Below are 17,169 nucleotides of genomic sequence, written 5' to 3' on the forward strand. Positions count from 1 at the left end.
CTGAGGTTTCTACATATTTTTACCCTGTTAACAGGGTTTTTTTTGTAGTTTTTCCTTACTCTTTCTGAGGGTTTAGGACAGAGGATGTCACATCATGTGAAAGCCCTATTAGAAGAATTGTGATTTGTGAATATGGGCTATACAAATAAAATTTGATTGATTGAGCACCAAATCACAACATACATTATCTCAAGGCACTTTACAAGGTGAGGTCGAGATCTCACAAAATGATAGAGAAACCCATTTCCACATTGAACAAGCATCATTGACTGTGGAGAGAAATAATTCTCCTTAAAAAAAACTCGAGCAGACCTAGGCTCGATGTGGGCGGCCAGTGGGGTAAGTGGAGAGGTGGGTGGAAAAGAGGTAGGAGGAGAAATAGGAGAGTGGGCAGGAACAGCTGTGTTAGAGGGTGAAAAAAATAATAGTAATAATAATAGTTAAGTAGTCAGATCTGGAGTCAGCAAGGGGAGGGCCACAAACCAGGGGAACGTATCCCATTGTATATCTGAAGTTCAGAACAGGGGTTATACAGCAGATATCATCTGTTGGGTTATACTGCTTTTTCCTCTCATTAAAAATGTATATAGTTATATTCAAAGGTCAATGTCTGAGCTCACTTCTGAAGGGGATCCACCATCCACTGTGCCTGATAACAGAATGTGGTTTCATTCTTTATTACCGCATATATTTGACTCGACAAAAACATATTCAACCTTAGAATGAAAAGGAAGAGTGAAAATACCAGCGTGCCTTGTATTGTTTAAGTATCTTTACTATAATTACACAGACAAAAACAATGTACAACAGCTGAGTGTTCCAGGCTCACTTCATCTCATAACGTCATTATCGTTACACTCAGCAAAATGAAGCAGCGCACGTCACACAGCACAAACGTGTTTCATCGAGTACAAAACTTGAAAAGAACCAGGTCAATGGAAAAAAACCAACAGCACATTTACAGTGATATACATGAATTCAATCCATCGCTCTGAACGCACGACGAAACTCGCTCGCTCTCGTTCAAGCACCGGATCTTCTGAAACCAAATGAAACTAGCTTATTACCACCATGACACCAGTCTTCTTCGGATTAAGTGAGTGGTTCATGGCAGTTTAACTGTTTAGTTAGCTTGGCGTATTCCGAATGAAGTATGTTTTTACTTACTGTAGGGACACTATTTATCCCGTCACACCAGGTGAGCACTTCTTTTTGTACGTTAAATTCAACTCAATTTGCCACATTTAGGTTCTTCTAGTATTTTTTTCCATCTCAACCCATGACCGTCTGAATTTACTTTTAGATTACAACTAAACTAGGTAAACGGTTTCCCATGCTAGAGGAACAAATTTGCACCGAGAAAAAAAACAGTTAGCAGTGAAAATGGCCTCACCCTTTTCTTTGAATCATCTTTTAAGAATGTTTCGACGGCATGTGAAACCACGTTCACATGTTTCTGTCAATTTCACATCCACTGACAAAATGAAGGCACAGATTGATGAAAAGAGCACAATTGAGATTAGTCTGTATACACAGTTTGCTAAAAATTACTGATTAATCCCATTTACAACTCTTGGGTGGTTCGTCTGAACTGAAATGCTTCTGTCAATTAGGGATTCACTCCGACTGCCTTCAGCGCTCAACATTAAAAATAAACAACGTGCCCGCTTCAGACGTCGTCTTGGAAGAAGAGGCGGAAATTAAGTTAGTAAAAATGATCTCGGGGTCTTTAGAAATAAACAAAAAGGAGGGAAACAATGATGGGGCCCATCCCGGTGGCCACTCTGACACAACCCACAACGCTCCACGCTCAATGTGTGTGCCGCCTCTTTTTGAAGTCCTTCTGTCACTTCTCTCCGTCCACTCTCAGGCAGATAGGGAGGGTGCGTGAGATTGTATGCGGCAAATCATAGCACCAGATTCTGAGCAGTTCTTTCACCCCCCCCTCAGAGAGGGGACAGTGGCGGCCGTGGGCAGAACAGAAGGTCTTTTACGCTCGCTCTTTGCGCTTCAGTTTGGAGGACTTCTTGACGGCGCCGTTCTTGTTGAGCAGCTTCAGCACTTTCTCTTTATGGTCGAGCACTTTCATCATGGTGTCTCTGGCCTCGGTCACCTGGTCCATCACCAGCTTACAGCGCTGCATGTTACCCTGAGGACACAAAACAAACAAATACCTTGAAGCTGGTTTGTTGACAGACAAGACAACGATTTGGGATTAGAAAGCAGTTTTTATGATGTAATAGCTAAACATCAGGAAATCCACAAAAGTTATCGTAAAGTTAAATTACAGTAAAATGTCTCTGCCTCCATATGGTAGAGCTTTGATGCAGCAAAGGGTATTATCTATGTATTCTCATGTTCAGGGGGCAATGATTGCTGCTCTCATGTAAATGCACAGGATTTTGCTGCCGTCACTTGTATCAGACACATGTTACACTTTATTACTGGATTAGATGAGCATTTTTTCTACCTTGGTAGGGTGAATAAATGCTTCACTCCATGCAAATCAACTTGTTAACATCATTTAAATGGACAACTTTAATGACAATAACTGCATAACTGAGGTTAGACACTTCCTGCAGCTAGTAACCATACCTGTATAAGCTCGTTGATTCGGTGAAGGTCGTCGTCAGAGCCTGCTCTCTTCTTTGGAATCAGACCCTCTTGGAGGGTGGAGAGCCGACTGTACACGTCATGCTCCAAACTCGACTGGGGAGCAAGGAATGATCACATGGTGATTACAGAAGCCCAAAAAACAGAAGGACTTTCTTTCCACTCAGAATTACCAAGACTCAAATGAATAGTGAGTTATGTTATATTGCTTCAATTTACTCTGGTCGCTCAGTTGGATGTTTGTTAAAATGCTGAATTTATTGTGTTGCCGGTTACTGCAGTAATATTGTATCATAAAGATGAAACAAGAAATAATATGTAATCGCTCTTTCATTTAAGCCAAAGCCCAAACTCTGCTTTTATTCAAACCTTTGGACATCTGAATTAAAGCATGAAAGCTGCTTTCAGACATGAACTCCGGAAAAACTCTGGACAATGATGTCAGGGCTTTGTCGAGTTTGCCTTTCACATATGAAGAACGCAGGAGGAGACTCTCCAGTCAGAAACGTTTACAACAACATTTCCAGAGCGTTCAGTTGAGGGGTGACGCAGGACATAACCGATCAATTCCACTGCAGAGATCACATGTTTTTGTTTACAGTTCATCAACTCCGGCATCAGTCCGATTCACCATTAGCTCTTGAATCTTGTCATCTTCAAAGTCTTAACTTCTATATGTATAGAACCTCCTTTTCATGTCGGAAAGCATTTTAAGAATAATGAAAACAATGAATAATATCTTTTCAGGTCTGGGACCAGCACTCACCAACTGCCTGAGCTGTGCAGCACACAGATGGATTTTCCAGCCTTGTGCTCTGCATGCCACTCCTCTCTGGTTGGCCATATCCTGCAAGGTTCCCTTCTTCTCTTCTGTGAAAGAAATAAAGAACTGCTGTCAGAGAGAAAAAGCCGCTGGCTGTATAAGATGTTGGTATTTTTGCCTGTATGCAATAAGATACTGACCTTTGACCCGGATGTCGCTGTACCTCTGGAAGTGGTGGTAGGCAGCTTTCCAAGGGTTGCGGTAGTGCCGCAAAAGGGTGACAGGAGGCCGAGGCTTGACTGGCACATAACGTACACCTTCTTCATCTAAAACAAGAACAAGAGTTTAACAATTTATGCTGCTACCAACACAGACTGAAATCATCATTGTGACAATGAACGGTATCGTATTACATACCAACATATTCCCTGGGTGGAGATTCACACCTCTCCGCCCTGCCAGTGATGGGCCTGCCAGGGATCTTTTCTTCATCCGTGCTGTTGGTTTCCACCATCTCGCTCTCCTCTGTGGAAATAACATGCTGCTGCTTGCGGGGCTTCTTCCTCGGGGACGCCCCGGGGATCAGGTCTCCTGGGGCGGGAGTGCTCAGGGAGGAGGCCTGGCTGGTGAGTGCTTGCAAGTTTGAGTTAGGATCTGTGAGGGAAGAGATGCAAACATCATTTACTTAAGATCTTCTGTAAATTCAGTTTTCCCACCCTCCCATCACATCACTGACAAGTGGAGGACAGATGTGCTTCTTACCTGGCGTTGTGTCCATGTTCTCTACCTCCTGTTTGATTTTCATATCTGAGCAGGTGGAGCTGGCAACACAAGCTGCAGTGCTACTGGCTGCAGGCTGGGTGGGGGAGGCCACGGTGTTGGCCATTGAAGCGGCGACAGGGGGAGTGACAGCCATAACTGCTGGCAGGGCTGAGAGGAGGGTGGAGGGCTGGGAGGGAGGTCCAGGTCCTGGTGTGGCAAGCATGTTGGGGATGGCTTGGGCGAGGTGCTGCGTAGCAGAGGACACCATCTGCTGCTCTCCTAACTGAGAAGGTAGTGCTTCTACTGTAGCCATGACAGGCGGAGCCACTGCCATGTGCAGCTCAGCTTTGGGTTTCACGCTAAGAGAAGAATCAAAAGTGTGAGGTTTTAGGCTCATATCAGAACTTACAATTACAGCATGTGATCATGTGATTTCCCAGGCGCTCACCCTGAAGGTCGGGGAGATCCGGCTCCTCTCACGCCACTCTCGATTCTGCCACTGCTGGGTTCACTAGGCTGGGCAGGGATCAGGTTCTTACGAACACAACTAAAACATACAAAGCAGGTTTCTGTCATACTTTATTTGAAGAAAATGTCAACCTTCCATACAGCAGAGATTAAAAAGTGAATTTCTTAAAGGTTAGGTGTAATATTTTAGTTGGGGGGTTAGATTACTCCAGGGTTAGTTTCACCACAGTCTGTGAAGATTCAGAATCAAGGCAAGAGAAACTCTCTACAATAACAACACATATCTAATATTCAATTTTCATTTTAAGCTCAATAAACACAACTGAGAAGAAGTGCTTGTAGAAACAGATTTGGTCTTGGGCGACGCCTACAAGTAAATCATGATGTCTTTCTATTTCAGTCAAACATCACAGTTGGTATCATTTTCTTATATTTTACACCGTTAAAACATTTCCTTCTTTATTTCTGTCACAATACAGTGTTTTTCTGATGACCTCTCACGGACAGCTGTGTCAAAATGATCGAATTGTTCATTTTCACCATTCGATTCAATTTAAATGACTAAAAACTTCCACGGAACCAAACACAGCCTTATTGGAAGGGATCCTTGTTTGAAGTCATTGCTTATCTTGATCATCAGATCTCAGAATTGTGTTCCTGTTCTTGAACACAGGAAATTAATAATGTACACTCCAGTCCAGTGTCTCATGTGCTGGTTGTTTTACTCACCCTTCATTAGCAGGCTTCTTACGAAGGATGCTGGGTCTGGGGGAGGAGACCAGGGTGGGAGCTCCTCCTACTCCTCCTCCCTGGGCATGTGCCTGGACCATGGTGGCTGCCGGCTGGGTGCTGCCGAATGTGCTGCTGATTGGACTGGCTACAAAGCCGTCTGCCAAAACGATCCCTGAGTGAAACAGAGCATGAATTACAAACAGCCCATAATTCAGGAAACTCCACTTTAACACTGTCACACAGAGTCCATGTTCTAATTACCAGGTTTAGCTTCAGACTGTGGTTGTTGCTGTTGCTGCTGAGTGAGTATAGGCGCCTGCTGTATTCCCTGTGTGGTGATGGACCCGGGCGTGTGCAGGCCCTGTACTCCCAGTGGTGCAGGCTGGATACCCTGTGCAGTGATTGGTGCTGGCTGGATCCCTTGGGTGCTGATTTGTGCAGAGGGCAGACCAATCCGATCGACCGCCATCAGCTGCATGTGGTTCAGATGAACAGTTGTGGCCACACCCACTCCAGGCTGAGTGGGCAGTGCTGAGCTCGGCGCTTGAGGGGTGACTTGTCGAGAGAGAGCATTATGTTTAAATAAGGGAAATGTGCTTTCAAGTTGCTTCTTTGAAACTTAAGTTTCATAATTCACATCTAAAGTGAAGAGTCCCCAAAATGTCAATATGTTCCAGACTAAGCTTTAACATGTGACATGTTTAAGGATATGTTAGACTCTATATCAATGGAATAGCTCAGGTCACATTACATTTCTGGTGCACAAACATATATAGCATCTTCCATTCACTTCTATTGAAATCAGAGCAATGGACGAATTCAAGTATGCATTTCCTGAATCATCTCAATCATATATTAACGACGACACAACCAAGTCGGTGCAATTGTTATTAGGTCAAGAATGATCTCATATCAACATTAAAAAGTGACAGAGACATCAACATAGACAGCGACGACACTACACTAGACCAGTATATTGACAGGCCATTATTACCTAAAGTAGCATAACACACTTTCCACTTAGCTCCTGCAGATTAATTGCACTGAATTCACCTTTGTTTAGATTTGAGTAGGTGAATTTGGCCAATTGAGACACTGCTGCACTAAAATATTCTTCTAGCATGTTTTATCTGTATATCTGGTACACTTTCACACAATCCTACACAAAAAAATGTTTCATCACTCTTGGGCAGTTTATAGTTGAATTGCTCGGATCAGTATTAATGTAACACATCAATAACATGACACCACATCCCTTTTTCAGGGGGCCAATGTCGATAAACTTTGTTGAAATGTAATGTGACAAGGCTGTGAGCGCAAGTAAAACAACAAAGTGCTTACCAGGATACTGGCGGATGGTAGATACAGAGCTGCTGATGGGCGTGTAGGTGTGTGTCAGGGGGTAAGAAGAGGAGTAGGTCGGCAGGAAGTACTGGAACTGTACTGGTACCGAAGGCCTTAAAAAGAAACAAACACAAGACTTAAAAAAGTTCTTCAGCAGATCAAAAAAGTATTTTATCTGTACTTTTTTCATTAAGTAAAATAAGTAATTTCCTAATAATTAAGATATGGACTTCATAAGCATTCATCTTCTCTATATCTATATTTTTTATAAAGAAGTCATGATTACAACACAACCTGCATTAGTATAAAGTCACATGAACTAGAAAATTGCTGCTCAATATCCATCTTCTAGGTCAAAGTGCCAATCCTGCTTTTGTAGCAGCTATATATATGGGGACAATTTGAGGGGAAAGTAGGAAGAATGAAGGATCTTTGCTGGATTATAACTCTACAGTGTTTTGTAGAAGTCTTTCTAAACACAACAGCTAGATGTCAGAAGTCAAAACACTGTCTTAATATATAAAAGTTATGTGGATGTTTGGTTTGAAGGATAAATTCACAAATATTGAGCGTTTACCTGTTCTCACTTCTTGCTTCCATGGTGACTGGGTTAGGAGACGACCGGTGCCCTGGGATGGGGATGAGGTTGGTTCTCTCTCCTGGATAGTCAGGCTGCCCGCGGGATGACGAGTGGGCGATGGGCTGAGGGACCACTTTAGCTGCGAGCAACAACAGGGGGTTAAGATAACTGTTAAGAGTGCTCAATAAAACATGCCACAAAACTTCACATTGTTATGAAGCACCAATTCGTTTTCCAACAAAAAGTCAAACTCACCAACGGGTATGGCAGAGGTGGTCGCAGCTGTAGCATGAGAGGAGTGCGAGGCCATCGTCATGGTTACAATAGTGTTACTGGTCATTTGCGTGTGTGGCACCGGGCCTAAACAACAACACAACATCATAAGTGATATTTACATCTGAATAACTGCCCGAGCTGCAGATGATTCTCTGCGTTTTAATCAAATGTAAACTACTGTTAATACTTGAAATATGTGAAGATTCAAAATGCAGTACCTATAGAAGTTGTTGATGGCACAGTCGTGGCAACAATCGGTGCCACAGTTGCTGCGGCCATTGGCGTCACAGTACTGAACATGGGCTTCTGTGAGGAGAGAAGGGGGCTATTATTTCAGTCAATGTGAAAAATGACATTATCTGTGTAAGCTGCCATAGACAAGAAGTAACCTGTGTCATAGTGTGTGGAGGCTGAGGCTTCTGAGCCCCAATTGCCGGATGCGACGGCAGTGTGATCCTTGTGGCAGTGTCACGGGACGTCTGAGGCCTCTGAATACTGACAGTGGCTGGAGGGGGATGAATAGTCAGCCCTGGTCGCCTGAGAGATAAAGATCTAATTAGTGCATAAAAAGGCCCAGAAGGAAAGGTCAGTACAGAAAACTCTGTAGAACCAATGGTGATAAAATACAGATTAACGGTCATATCCAGCAAAGCAACTCCCAACTGATTTATAGAGCTTTGTCTGTATTTTGTATTGAGTTTTACACAGTTTATCAAGAAGTTTTTTTGTTCTGGTTTTCCACCAAGAAAATGATAAACTGTCAAATAACTGAAGGAGTCTGTATAATAGATTTTATCTGGCAGAAAAGAAAAAGTTTAATATTTTCTCAGACTTCTTTCTATCTTGTTAAAAATAGGTTCCTTTCACCTTTTCAGGCATCTTAGAGTCCTTCAAGCGAAGTAAAAAAGTGAGAGAATAACAATTCAAAGTTTCCTTAAGAGTCACAACAGGGTAGCTCCATTGCCAAAAATGTTTTTTTCCAAAACTCATGAAATTAAAAAGTCATCAATTTCTAATCACATCCAAAACGTATACACACACAGCATCTCTGATTATGCTCTCTTCAATAAATGTGAACTACCTACCCATGTGCATCTGCAGGGTGTGTAACACTTGGACTAATAGATGGAGACTGGGTTCTATTAGCTGAGATGGGGGCCACCACAGTTGGAAGCACAGCTGTAGAGCTTGTTACAGCAGGACGGGACTGTGAACACAGCGAGATGACATGGTTACACGCAAGGTTTCCAAATGCATAAAACAATATCTGCACCACAGTAGATAAAGGTCCTGGGTACCTGAATGGTCTGATGGATAAATTGCTGCACTGTTGGCTGGCCAGGGCCTGCACTTCCTCCGGTGGCTGGTCGTAGGACCGTTTTGGAGCCGGACATTACAGCAGCTGCAGCAGCCCCTGCAGGGTGAAAGGAAGACACAGATCAAGACAGATGCACCGTCAAGAATGAGCTGCAAACATAATACTGTTTTAAGAATGACCAAACAAGCTTTGCATATCTCTGGTATGAAAGCATGCATACCTCGGGGTAGGTGGGATGTGAAGGTCTGGGGAGGGACGGCAGGGGTCCCGATCTGCAGTGCAGGGGCACCGCTCCTAATGATCTGAATGTTTGCTGGCATCAGGTGGTGTAAGTTGCTGGAGTGGCCCTGAAACAATGAAACCAGACCAGGTCTTCAGTAACCATCCAGAAACAGACACACATACACCGACAGTAAATGTAGCATGCACTCACCTGTTGACCACTGATGGTTGCCACAGGAATAGATTGGGTGGGAGCAATACTGCTCTCTATGGTGACAGTAATGTGACCAGGCACCTTGGGGGGGATGGGGATGTGAGGTTGGTTGGAAGCTGGTGCTGGGGCAATAAGACGACTCGGCATGGGTGACTTCAGGACAGCCTAAAAGAAAGAGATTGCTGTTTTAGCCACGAATGGTGGTCATTTTTTTTTTAACAAACAAAAACAATACTTACAGAAACAAACGGAAAACAGCATGCGTCTGTATATTTATAGAGGAATTGTACCCACATGACCTGTAACTTCACTACAGTTTATAGAACATTATATTGGTGAGCCAGTCTAAGTCAAAGTTTCTAAAGATTAAGTAATTCCAAAAAATTTGAGCAGGTGGTGTATCCGCAAAGAGAAATTAAACTATCCTTCCTTCTGGTACTGTCTTGAAATATAATATTGGGTTTTTCATCAGATTTTTTTTAACTGCGTTTTTTTTTTTACAATTCTTAAAAATAGAAATCTCTGCAGATATTGTTTTAAAAAATGTTTTAAAGTCCAATGTTTTATTCTTTCAAGACATACCAGACAGACGGCTGACATACCAGATCTATACTGAGCTCTCTTTTACCACTTAGACTGAAAACAGAACTGCAACTTTCCGTTTTTCTTCTTCATTTTGTGAATAAATTGGAACTAAGCACTTTAACCACTGAAAGGAATTTATCTTGGCTAATGTAGATGTGATTTAAACTGTATTCACCTCACACTGGACATGGAAGTACCACTACATGGTGTACTATGAATGTAAAAGCTCTGCAAATGAAAATGTAAACAGTTTAAGCATAATCATCACCTTCATCTGTCCCTCGGTGAGGACTGCAGGCTGACCCTGCTGGAGGTGGACCGGGGGGGCAGGCACAGTCACAGGAGTGCCAGCCTGGATGGGCACAGCCTGGGGTACAGCTTGTGGCTGACTGTGCGTCTGCACTTGGGGGTACGGTCGGACCACCATCGTCTCCTGCTTGTCATCTCTGAACGCCAAGGTGCCCCCTCCTCCAGCTGGGGGGTGATCCTGCTGCCCGTGCTCAGCATCCCGGCTGCTGTCTGCATCTGTACCAGCATTTGAAGGCTGACTGACAGACATGAGGTTTCCAGCAGCAGGGATCTGAGCTGCTCCCCCGGTGGAAGGAGGCAGACCGTGTCGGGGGAATTGCTGGGAGCTCATTTTAACTATTTCGGACCTAAATCAGTGTCAGAGTAACAGATTCCATCAAGCATGAGCGAAAGATAATACATCATTAATATCTACAGTCAGTTAACGATGGTTTTCCTTCTGTTAACCTTGTAGGAGTACAACAATAAAACGCTTCCCGTTAGACAAGAGCGGCTACATGCACATGCTAACAGGGAGCTGCGGAATAATGTAACCTGTGAGCAGAGGAGCCAGGAGCAGCCCAGAGACACGAACCCGCTTCCATTAATTAACACGCTTACAAGTGCATTTTAAAACAAACACGAAAACATTTCATGGAGCTTTGATTGACGTTGTGGGAGCAACAACAGACACAACTGACCGTCAACAACAGCACCGCTGCTTTTTAAATATCACATGTTCACCACGCAATTATAAAATGGCTTCCAGGTTGACATTAACTCATCCAGATAATGTAAATAAAGGTCTTGGGTTACATTAACGGAAACGTTGAAACTAAAAAGCTACTGTAGCTAGCAGCAGGCTAACGCTAGCGTCGCTAACCCAGCTGCTGCCTGTTTTTCCTGCGAACCCCTGGACTCTCTCCACAACACACGCTTCACCGGGTCAAACTACACAAACACGTTCATGGTGCGCAGTCTTTACCGTATCACTGAGTTACTGGGCAATGCTCGTTTTGTGGATTACAGCTTTTTCCATTCGTCTTTTCTTTTTTACCCCAACATGTAAACCGGAAGAACGCTCCGAGAAATCCGAACCTCCCTGCTCCGCTCCGCCAATCAGAGAGCATACAACCGGACCGCCGACCAATCACAGCTCTGCCCGAGCTCGAGCCGCGCCAGGGAGGGGGCACTACGACCTGCGAGCCGCGGTCACGTGGTACGCGGTGGCAGTTGCTAGCACTGGAGCTAACCAGGAGCTAACCCGTTCATCTGAAGGCTGACTGAAGAGACAATAACCACGATGTGTGAACAAGCTCTTCTTCACTTCCCGTGTTGCTTCTACACCGACAACACTGTGATCGAGACATAACACACTCTTCTAAAGACTCTGATGTCGTAGAGTGCGGATGTGCTTCTTGCAAAATGCTATTTACAAACTGTCTCTTTTCTAAATATGGTGCTGAAGCAGTATTGTTTTTCATTATCACATTTATTTCTCGGTCCACCCCTGTGCGTGCGCAGCTTCTCTGTGAGCCGAGAATAAAAGAGCCACGAACGAAACGGAAATAAAAAGGAGAAGTATAAACACTGTGGTGATCTTTAACTCCGCTAACTGTGCTAACATGCTACAGTAGCATTCTGATGCTGGCTCGGTCTGTCACGTGACCACCTCTGCAGGTTGAGAGGATGTATTGAGACTCTCCCGCTTTGCAATCTGATTGGTTGTGGCTGCTCGATACGCTTTGAGCCCTCCTACATTACACCGGTGCCACTGCGGTACCTTCATTGCAACGCTAGAGGGCGGGAGCCACCTATGCAGAATCGTCGCAGGGGCTGATTCTAGGTTTTTCATTTTCAAGTTCAAGTGACTGAAGGAAACTCTCAGAGATGAACAAAAGAGAATTTGTTCGGGGGGCTATTTTAGTGGAGGACAGATTGACGTGTATATCCTAAGATGGCCGCATGACATTTACAATCAGCTTCAGGGCCCTGGTAGTTTGCATCACTTTGTAAATCTGCAGAAGTTGTGTCTGCCAGTGTGGAGGGGAGGTGAAGAGAATTGTCAGAGAAAAGGAAGAGCAGATGAGGAATGAGATCCGAGAGGAGACAGAAAATAGAGATCTGAATGGATACAGAGGGAGACCGAGGGGGCTGGAGGTCAGACAGTGAGGGGTGAATGACACAGGATGAGTTTTATGAGATAATAAATACGTATGGAGGATGGAGAGACAGTATATATATATAAGGGATGGATAATGGGAAAGACAGATGGACAGGGATATTTCCACTGTTACTATAAATTCACTGTTCAGTTTACATCATATATTAGTCCCAGAGCTCTCTCTCTATCAATGTTGTCTCTGTCTCACCAACAGAGATGGACATTTTAAATAAAAATGAGTCAGATTAAGTAAAGTTTACTTACATGTACAAAATGCCCCCCCTCATAGTTGTTGTATTATACATAGTATTTTACTGTTTAATTTAGTGATGTTAATTACACTAATGGAAGGACACGCTAATCTATAAAGGCAATGAGTTATGATAAAAAACTAAAACTATGTTTGACCTGCTAATACTTTTAAATGTGTTTCCTTTGTGAATGTGGGGTGTTGTTACAGATTGTTTGATGGCCACAAACATTGGACATAATACAGAAAGAGGGAAGTGGGTCGTAAATACGCTTTTGTGACAGTTGGTGAAATTTATTTACATAGGTGTGGAGTTACACCCATGCTCCAGTCGCCACAGGTGAGGACACTTTGTAATTTCTATGTTTACCTTTCACCCAGTGTGATGGAGGAAATCCTTTTTTTCCTTAAATAGATTGTGATTACAAGGCATCATTGTAATATTAGGCAAGACATTTTATTTATAAAGTACCTTTCATCAGTTTGACGTCCATTTCGGTGCCCAAAGTTGCTTTCAATTCAAAGTCATTTGATTTTTGTGTCGTTACCATTAAGGGATTATCTCACTCTTGTGACGACTTACTAACATTAGCAGACATGTCAGGCTGTATTTATTGCCAAGGAATTTTCCCTGGAGTTTTGTGCACAACACACATAGTAAGTAGTCAAATGGGTGACAGATTAAGCAATTTAAAAACCAAGTACTGTAAGTACAAGGAGAAAGGAACAGTGGCAGTGTAACGTCAGAGAAATTAATCTTCAATGAGAAGTAATATATGGAGAAACGTTAATAAATTGCACAGAATGAGGCAGGATGAGACTAGTGTGACATCCAAGTATGTGTGTGCTGAGAGGGGAATTTTTAGGAAAACCTAGGGCCTATGGCTCTTATATTTACACTGATAATACAGACTTTAACTCTTCTTCTGGATGATCTCTGTCGTTTCACATACCGATTTGCCATTTAATCACTTGTCTACATTGTTTATTACTCATTGGCATTGCAGACTTTTCACAGGTAAGTAGCTTGCACCTGGCTAAACACTGTGAAGTCTTTGTCACTGACTCAGGTGTGTTTGTGTTCGTTTAGCCTGGAGCTCTTCCTCCACAGCACATCTCTGTGTTGCCTCAGACACAGAACATTTTGACTCATCAGCTCATTCCTTCTCCTGTGAATCAGTCTTTCTGGATGGCATAGCTCATTTGATTCACTGGAAACCACTGGCAGTCCTAGACTATAGTTATCCAAACAGCCACAGTGAACATGGTGTCTCATGAATGCTTTTAATGAGAGACACAGTCCTAGTGTGTTGGTCAGAGCTTTTTCAATGAAAACAGCAGCTGCCAGCTGTGGTCTGTAATGATGCATATGAGAGCAAACAAATGTAAGAACATTATGTTGTGGCCACTAGAACCAAAACAATTAGCTGAAAGACACTAACATTCTGTAGAGCAGAAGGGAAATACAGAGCCAGGTAATAATACTCTGGCTTCATCATGATGATCAACTTTGTCATTACAAAAGGTCATTTGATCTTTTGTTATTACGAAAGTATTTATAAAAATTTCTTCAAACACCTTTACAATGTATTTTTACATAGCTGATACTTACTTATTTCAGTATATATGATATAATAATAATCAAATATTCAAACTTTAGCCATTTGAGTCCTGCATGTTGCTGTCATAGGGAGTTTACCACATTACAACTGTTGAATATTTTGTATAACAATCAAACTATTGTTACCCAACTCCGAAATATTTAACCACATAAAGTCCTTTTGACAAGCTTGTTAAGAAACAATTACCTGATTACACACGAGCAACAATAGTGTTCTTGTCAAAGTGTCTCTGACCATTTGTTGGATGTATAAGAATAAGCAAACTATTAGCTCAGCTTTGGTCTCGACCAACTCCTGAGAGAGTTAACTGTCCCTTTTGACACCAAATGTTGCACTGTATGTTTAGAAGCTACTTGATTTGCCCGCCTGTCATTTGATTCAAGGCAGGTAGCATACACTGGCTGCTGCATATACACACAACGCTAATGAGAGTAATGAGAACCACAGTACATTTTTGGGATGTTAAATCAAAACAACCAGCCGAAAATGCAAAAAAGTTCACTACAGCCAAGGGGAGTGGCAGATCTGTGTGGATTGTTTTAAAGGTGCAACATAAAGTCACATGGAGGAATTAAGGGTGGAGGACAAGTAAAAGTGGTTGAGTGATGTCAGAGTAGAACAGGTGTGGTACTCTTCCTGCGACCCAGCCACAGTCAATGCTTGAAGCCAAACACAGTCGTACCTTTAATTTACCAGCCACAGGATGCCTAAAGTGACAGAGACCTCAAATTTGCTGCAAATGCCTCGCTATCTGAGAGGCTTGCTTCAACTCTGTAACAGCCCTAAAATTTGAGGACGGTGCCCTGATTTATGTGGAAAAGTTAAGGGGGGTGGGGGCACATTCCATGACTGCTGCAGGCAGGAAGTTTTGGAATCTCCATGGAAATAAAGGCAAAACACGGAGCTCTAGCTTTATTTTTCCAAGTGTTTCACACAGGCCTTTAGAGTAAAATATGCTCACAAGCCTCCAAAAGGAGACAGATGACTTGCTGCCAGACACATTGATTTACTCAAATTAGGATACAAATATTGCATGACTTTAATAGTGCAATAAGCGCAGAGGCATGATGAATACAAGCAGATCAGACTGAAACAAATGCAAAGACAGGCTATGAAGAATATACATAATATTCCTGACACTACAGTTTACTGATGGTGTCAAACAATCAGCAAAACTTAGTTTTTTTGGAACGTGCTTGATTTATGACCATTGTTCTTAATCCCCTTTGACTGATGCTTTGGAAAAGTGAGAACTATTCCCAGCTAGTGGGAGTCAAAGTAGTGAAATCATAGTGATAAAAGCAACAATCCAGGCAACAACCGTCATTCCTGCAGCAGGCCAGATGTGTGTGGAATGCATACACGTACTCTGGCGTGAATTTTCTTCATCCTCCCTGGATGACGACGACTTGAGGACACCTGAGGGTCCCTGGGAACATGTCCCCCTCTGTGAAGTTGTCCAAACTTGGCACTGACTGGAGTCACGTAGTCATAACCTTTCACCTACAGAACCCCTGAACACCACTCACAGTTTCATGGGGGCTCTTGTCTCCTAAATGCTGCCAATAGAGGCCAATGAAATGTCTGAAATGCGATCTGACTGAGCACAGATGGGACCAAATAAATCACAGACCCCAGTGTGCTACAAGTGTCCCGGATGAAAAAGGCATTTAACAGTTAGAGATCGTCTATTGCGGTTTTTCTGAGCCGAGAAAAGTGGCACTCGCCTACGACAAGTAAAGGCAGCAGGAGGAAAATGTGTGGCATGAAAGGAATCCCATCCCCAGCCCACCAGGGGGAGGGGGGCAAAGAAGGCAAAATATTTACATTAAAGGTTCCATTTTGTAGAAAGTGAGGTTTCCTCGTCTTTTTTAAGCCATAGAGATGCAAAGGTATCTGAATTCATGGATAAATGCACACAGCCCTGTCTCATTGTGATGAAACTAAACAGTTACAGCTTTCAATAGTGACCCCAGAACACTGATCTGTATACCCCATGGAGAAATATTGTCATTAATGATGTTTCATAAAATAAAATAATTTTAGGTGGCAAGTTTTTATATCATGTTAATAAAACCCTAGTGCTCAACCCTGGCAACAGGTCAGTTGATCCGCAGTCCCTTGATCTAGAGTTGCTCATTCATTGCTTTTACCAAAGATGTTATTGATTGTGAATAAAGATGGTTTAAAACATTAGTGAGAACTCTTGTTTTTCAGCCAAACGTAACAAGCTGTACAACTAAAGCATAATCCCTTTATTAAATTGTATTGAATGAGTTACCAAACATTTGCCTTTTTACATCTCCAGCAGAGACAAAGCAGCATTATCGTTTATGTAGAAGTGTGTCATCCTAACTGATCTTTGCCAAAGTTGAGAACAGAATGAGCCTTAAAAACCTTCAAAACCAAAACCAAAAGCTAAGGGAAGCTAAAAGCCAAGGAAAGGTGTGAAGGGAACTACAGATTATGTGGTACAAATCTATAGGTTTGTCACCACACGTCCATTTAATCCTAATAAACATGTTCACTATAAACATATAAATGAGGGCATCTTTATAACTCTACAACTTTATAACTTAACCCAACAGAGCCATTTCCCCCCAGTAATAGAAACATCTACAACCATTCCTTCTGTACACTCCATTTCTATTGCCAGGTACAGTGCGTGTGTAAATTAAATTCGAGAGTCTTTGCTTACATATTTCCAAACAACCAGTCTGATGTCACTCAGTGGAGAGTATAAACCATATTTTGGCAACACATCAACAGTTTGGAACGTAAACGATTCAATTTAAAGCAGTGAAGTATACATTTGGCTTCATAAAAGGTTGTTGAGTTTCCATGGAAATTTCATTTCAGGTTCCTCTATAAAAGGACATGGGTCAGTTCACCATGACTTCACCACAGTCTCCACTGTCAACGAGGGAAAGAAATAAACACGTTTTAGGCCCGCACGTCTCTGAAGTTC

General features: G+C 42.7%; 1 protein-coding gene across 1 annotated transcript; it reads right to left on the bottom strand.

Annotated features, from left to right (window-relative positions):
• Positions 1-754: 754 nt before the first annotated feature.
• sap130a (Sin3A-associated protein a) lies at positions 755-11,245 on the bottom strand. Its single transcript, XM_061077754.1, has 20 exons — positions 11,151-11,245; positions 10,146-10,533; positions 9,290-9,457; positions 9,077-9,203; positions 8,837-8,952; positions 8,624-8,745; positions 7,928-8,075; positions 7,757-7,844; positions 7,518-7,622; positions 7,260-7,401; positions 6,680-6,795; positions 5,600-5,893; positions 5,336-5,510; positions 4,587-4,685; positions 4,139-4,497; positions 3,794-4,030; positions 3,577-3,702; positions 3,380-3,483; positions 2,596-2,709; positions 755-2,149 (listed from the first exon to the last, which is right to left on the bottom strand). The coding sequence occupies exons 2-20, from the start codon at positions 10,515-10,517 to the stop codon at positions 1,991-1,993; spliced, it is 3,171 nt and encodes a 1,056-aa protein (XP_060933737.1). The 5' UTR covers positions 10,518-10,533; positions 11,151-11,245; the 3' UTR covers positions 755-1,990.
• Between the last annotated feature and the right edge of the window lie 5,924 nt (positions 11,246-17,169).

This window comes from Limanda limanda, chromosome 9 (assembly GCF_963576545.1).
Source record: "Limanda limanda chromosome 9, fLimLim1.1, whole genome shotgun sequence".
Taxonomy (NCBI): Eukaryota; Metazoa; Chordata; class Actinopteri; order Pleuronectiformes; family Pleuronectidae; genus Limanda; species Limanda limanda.

Coding starts and splice junctions, on each gene's coding strand:
- sap130a (XM_061077754.1), bottom strand. CDS start 10,517: ATGAGCTCCCAGCAATTCCCCCGACACGGTCTGCCTCCTTCCACCGGG. Junction 5,894..6,679: donor TACCATCCGCCAGTATCCTG/GTAAGCACTTTG, acceptor TCTCTCGACAAG/TCACCCCTCAAGCGCCGAGC. Junction 5,511..5,599: donor ACAGTCTGAAGCTAAACCTG/GTAATTAGAACA, acceptor TGTTTCACTCAG/GGATCGTTTTGGCAGACGGC.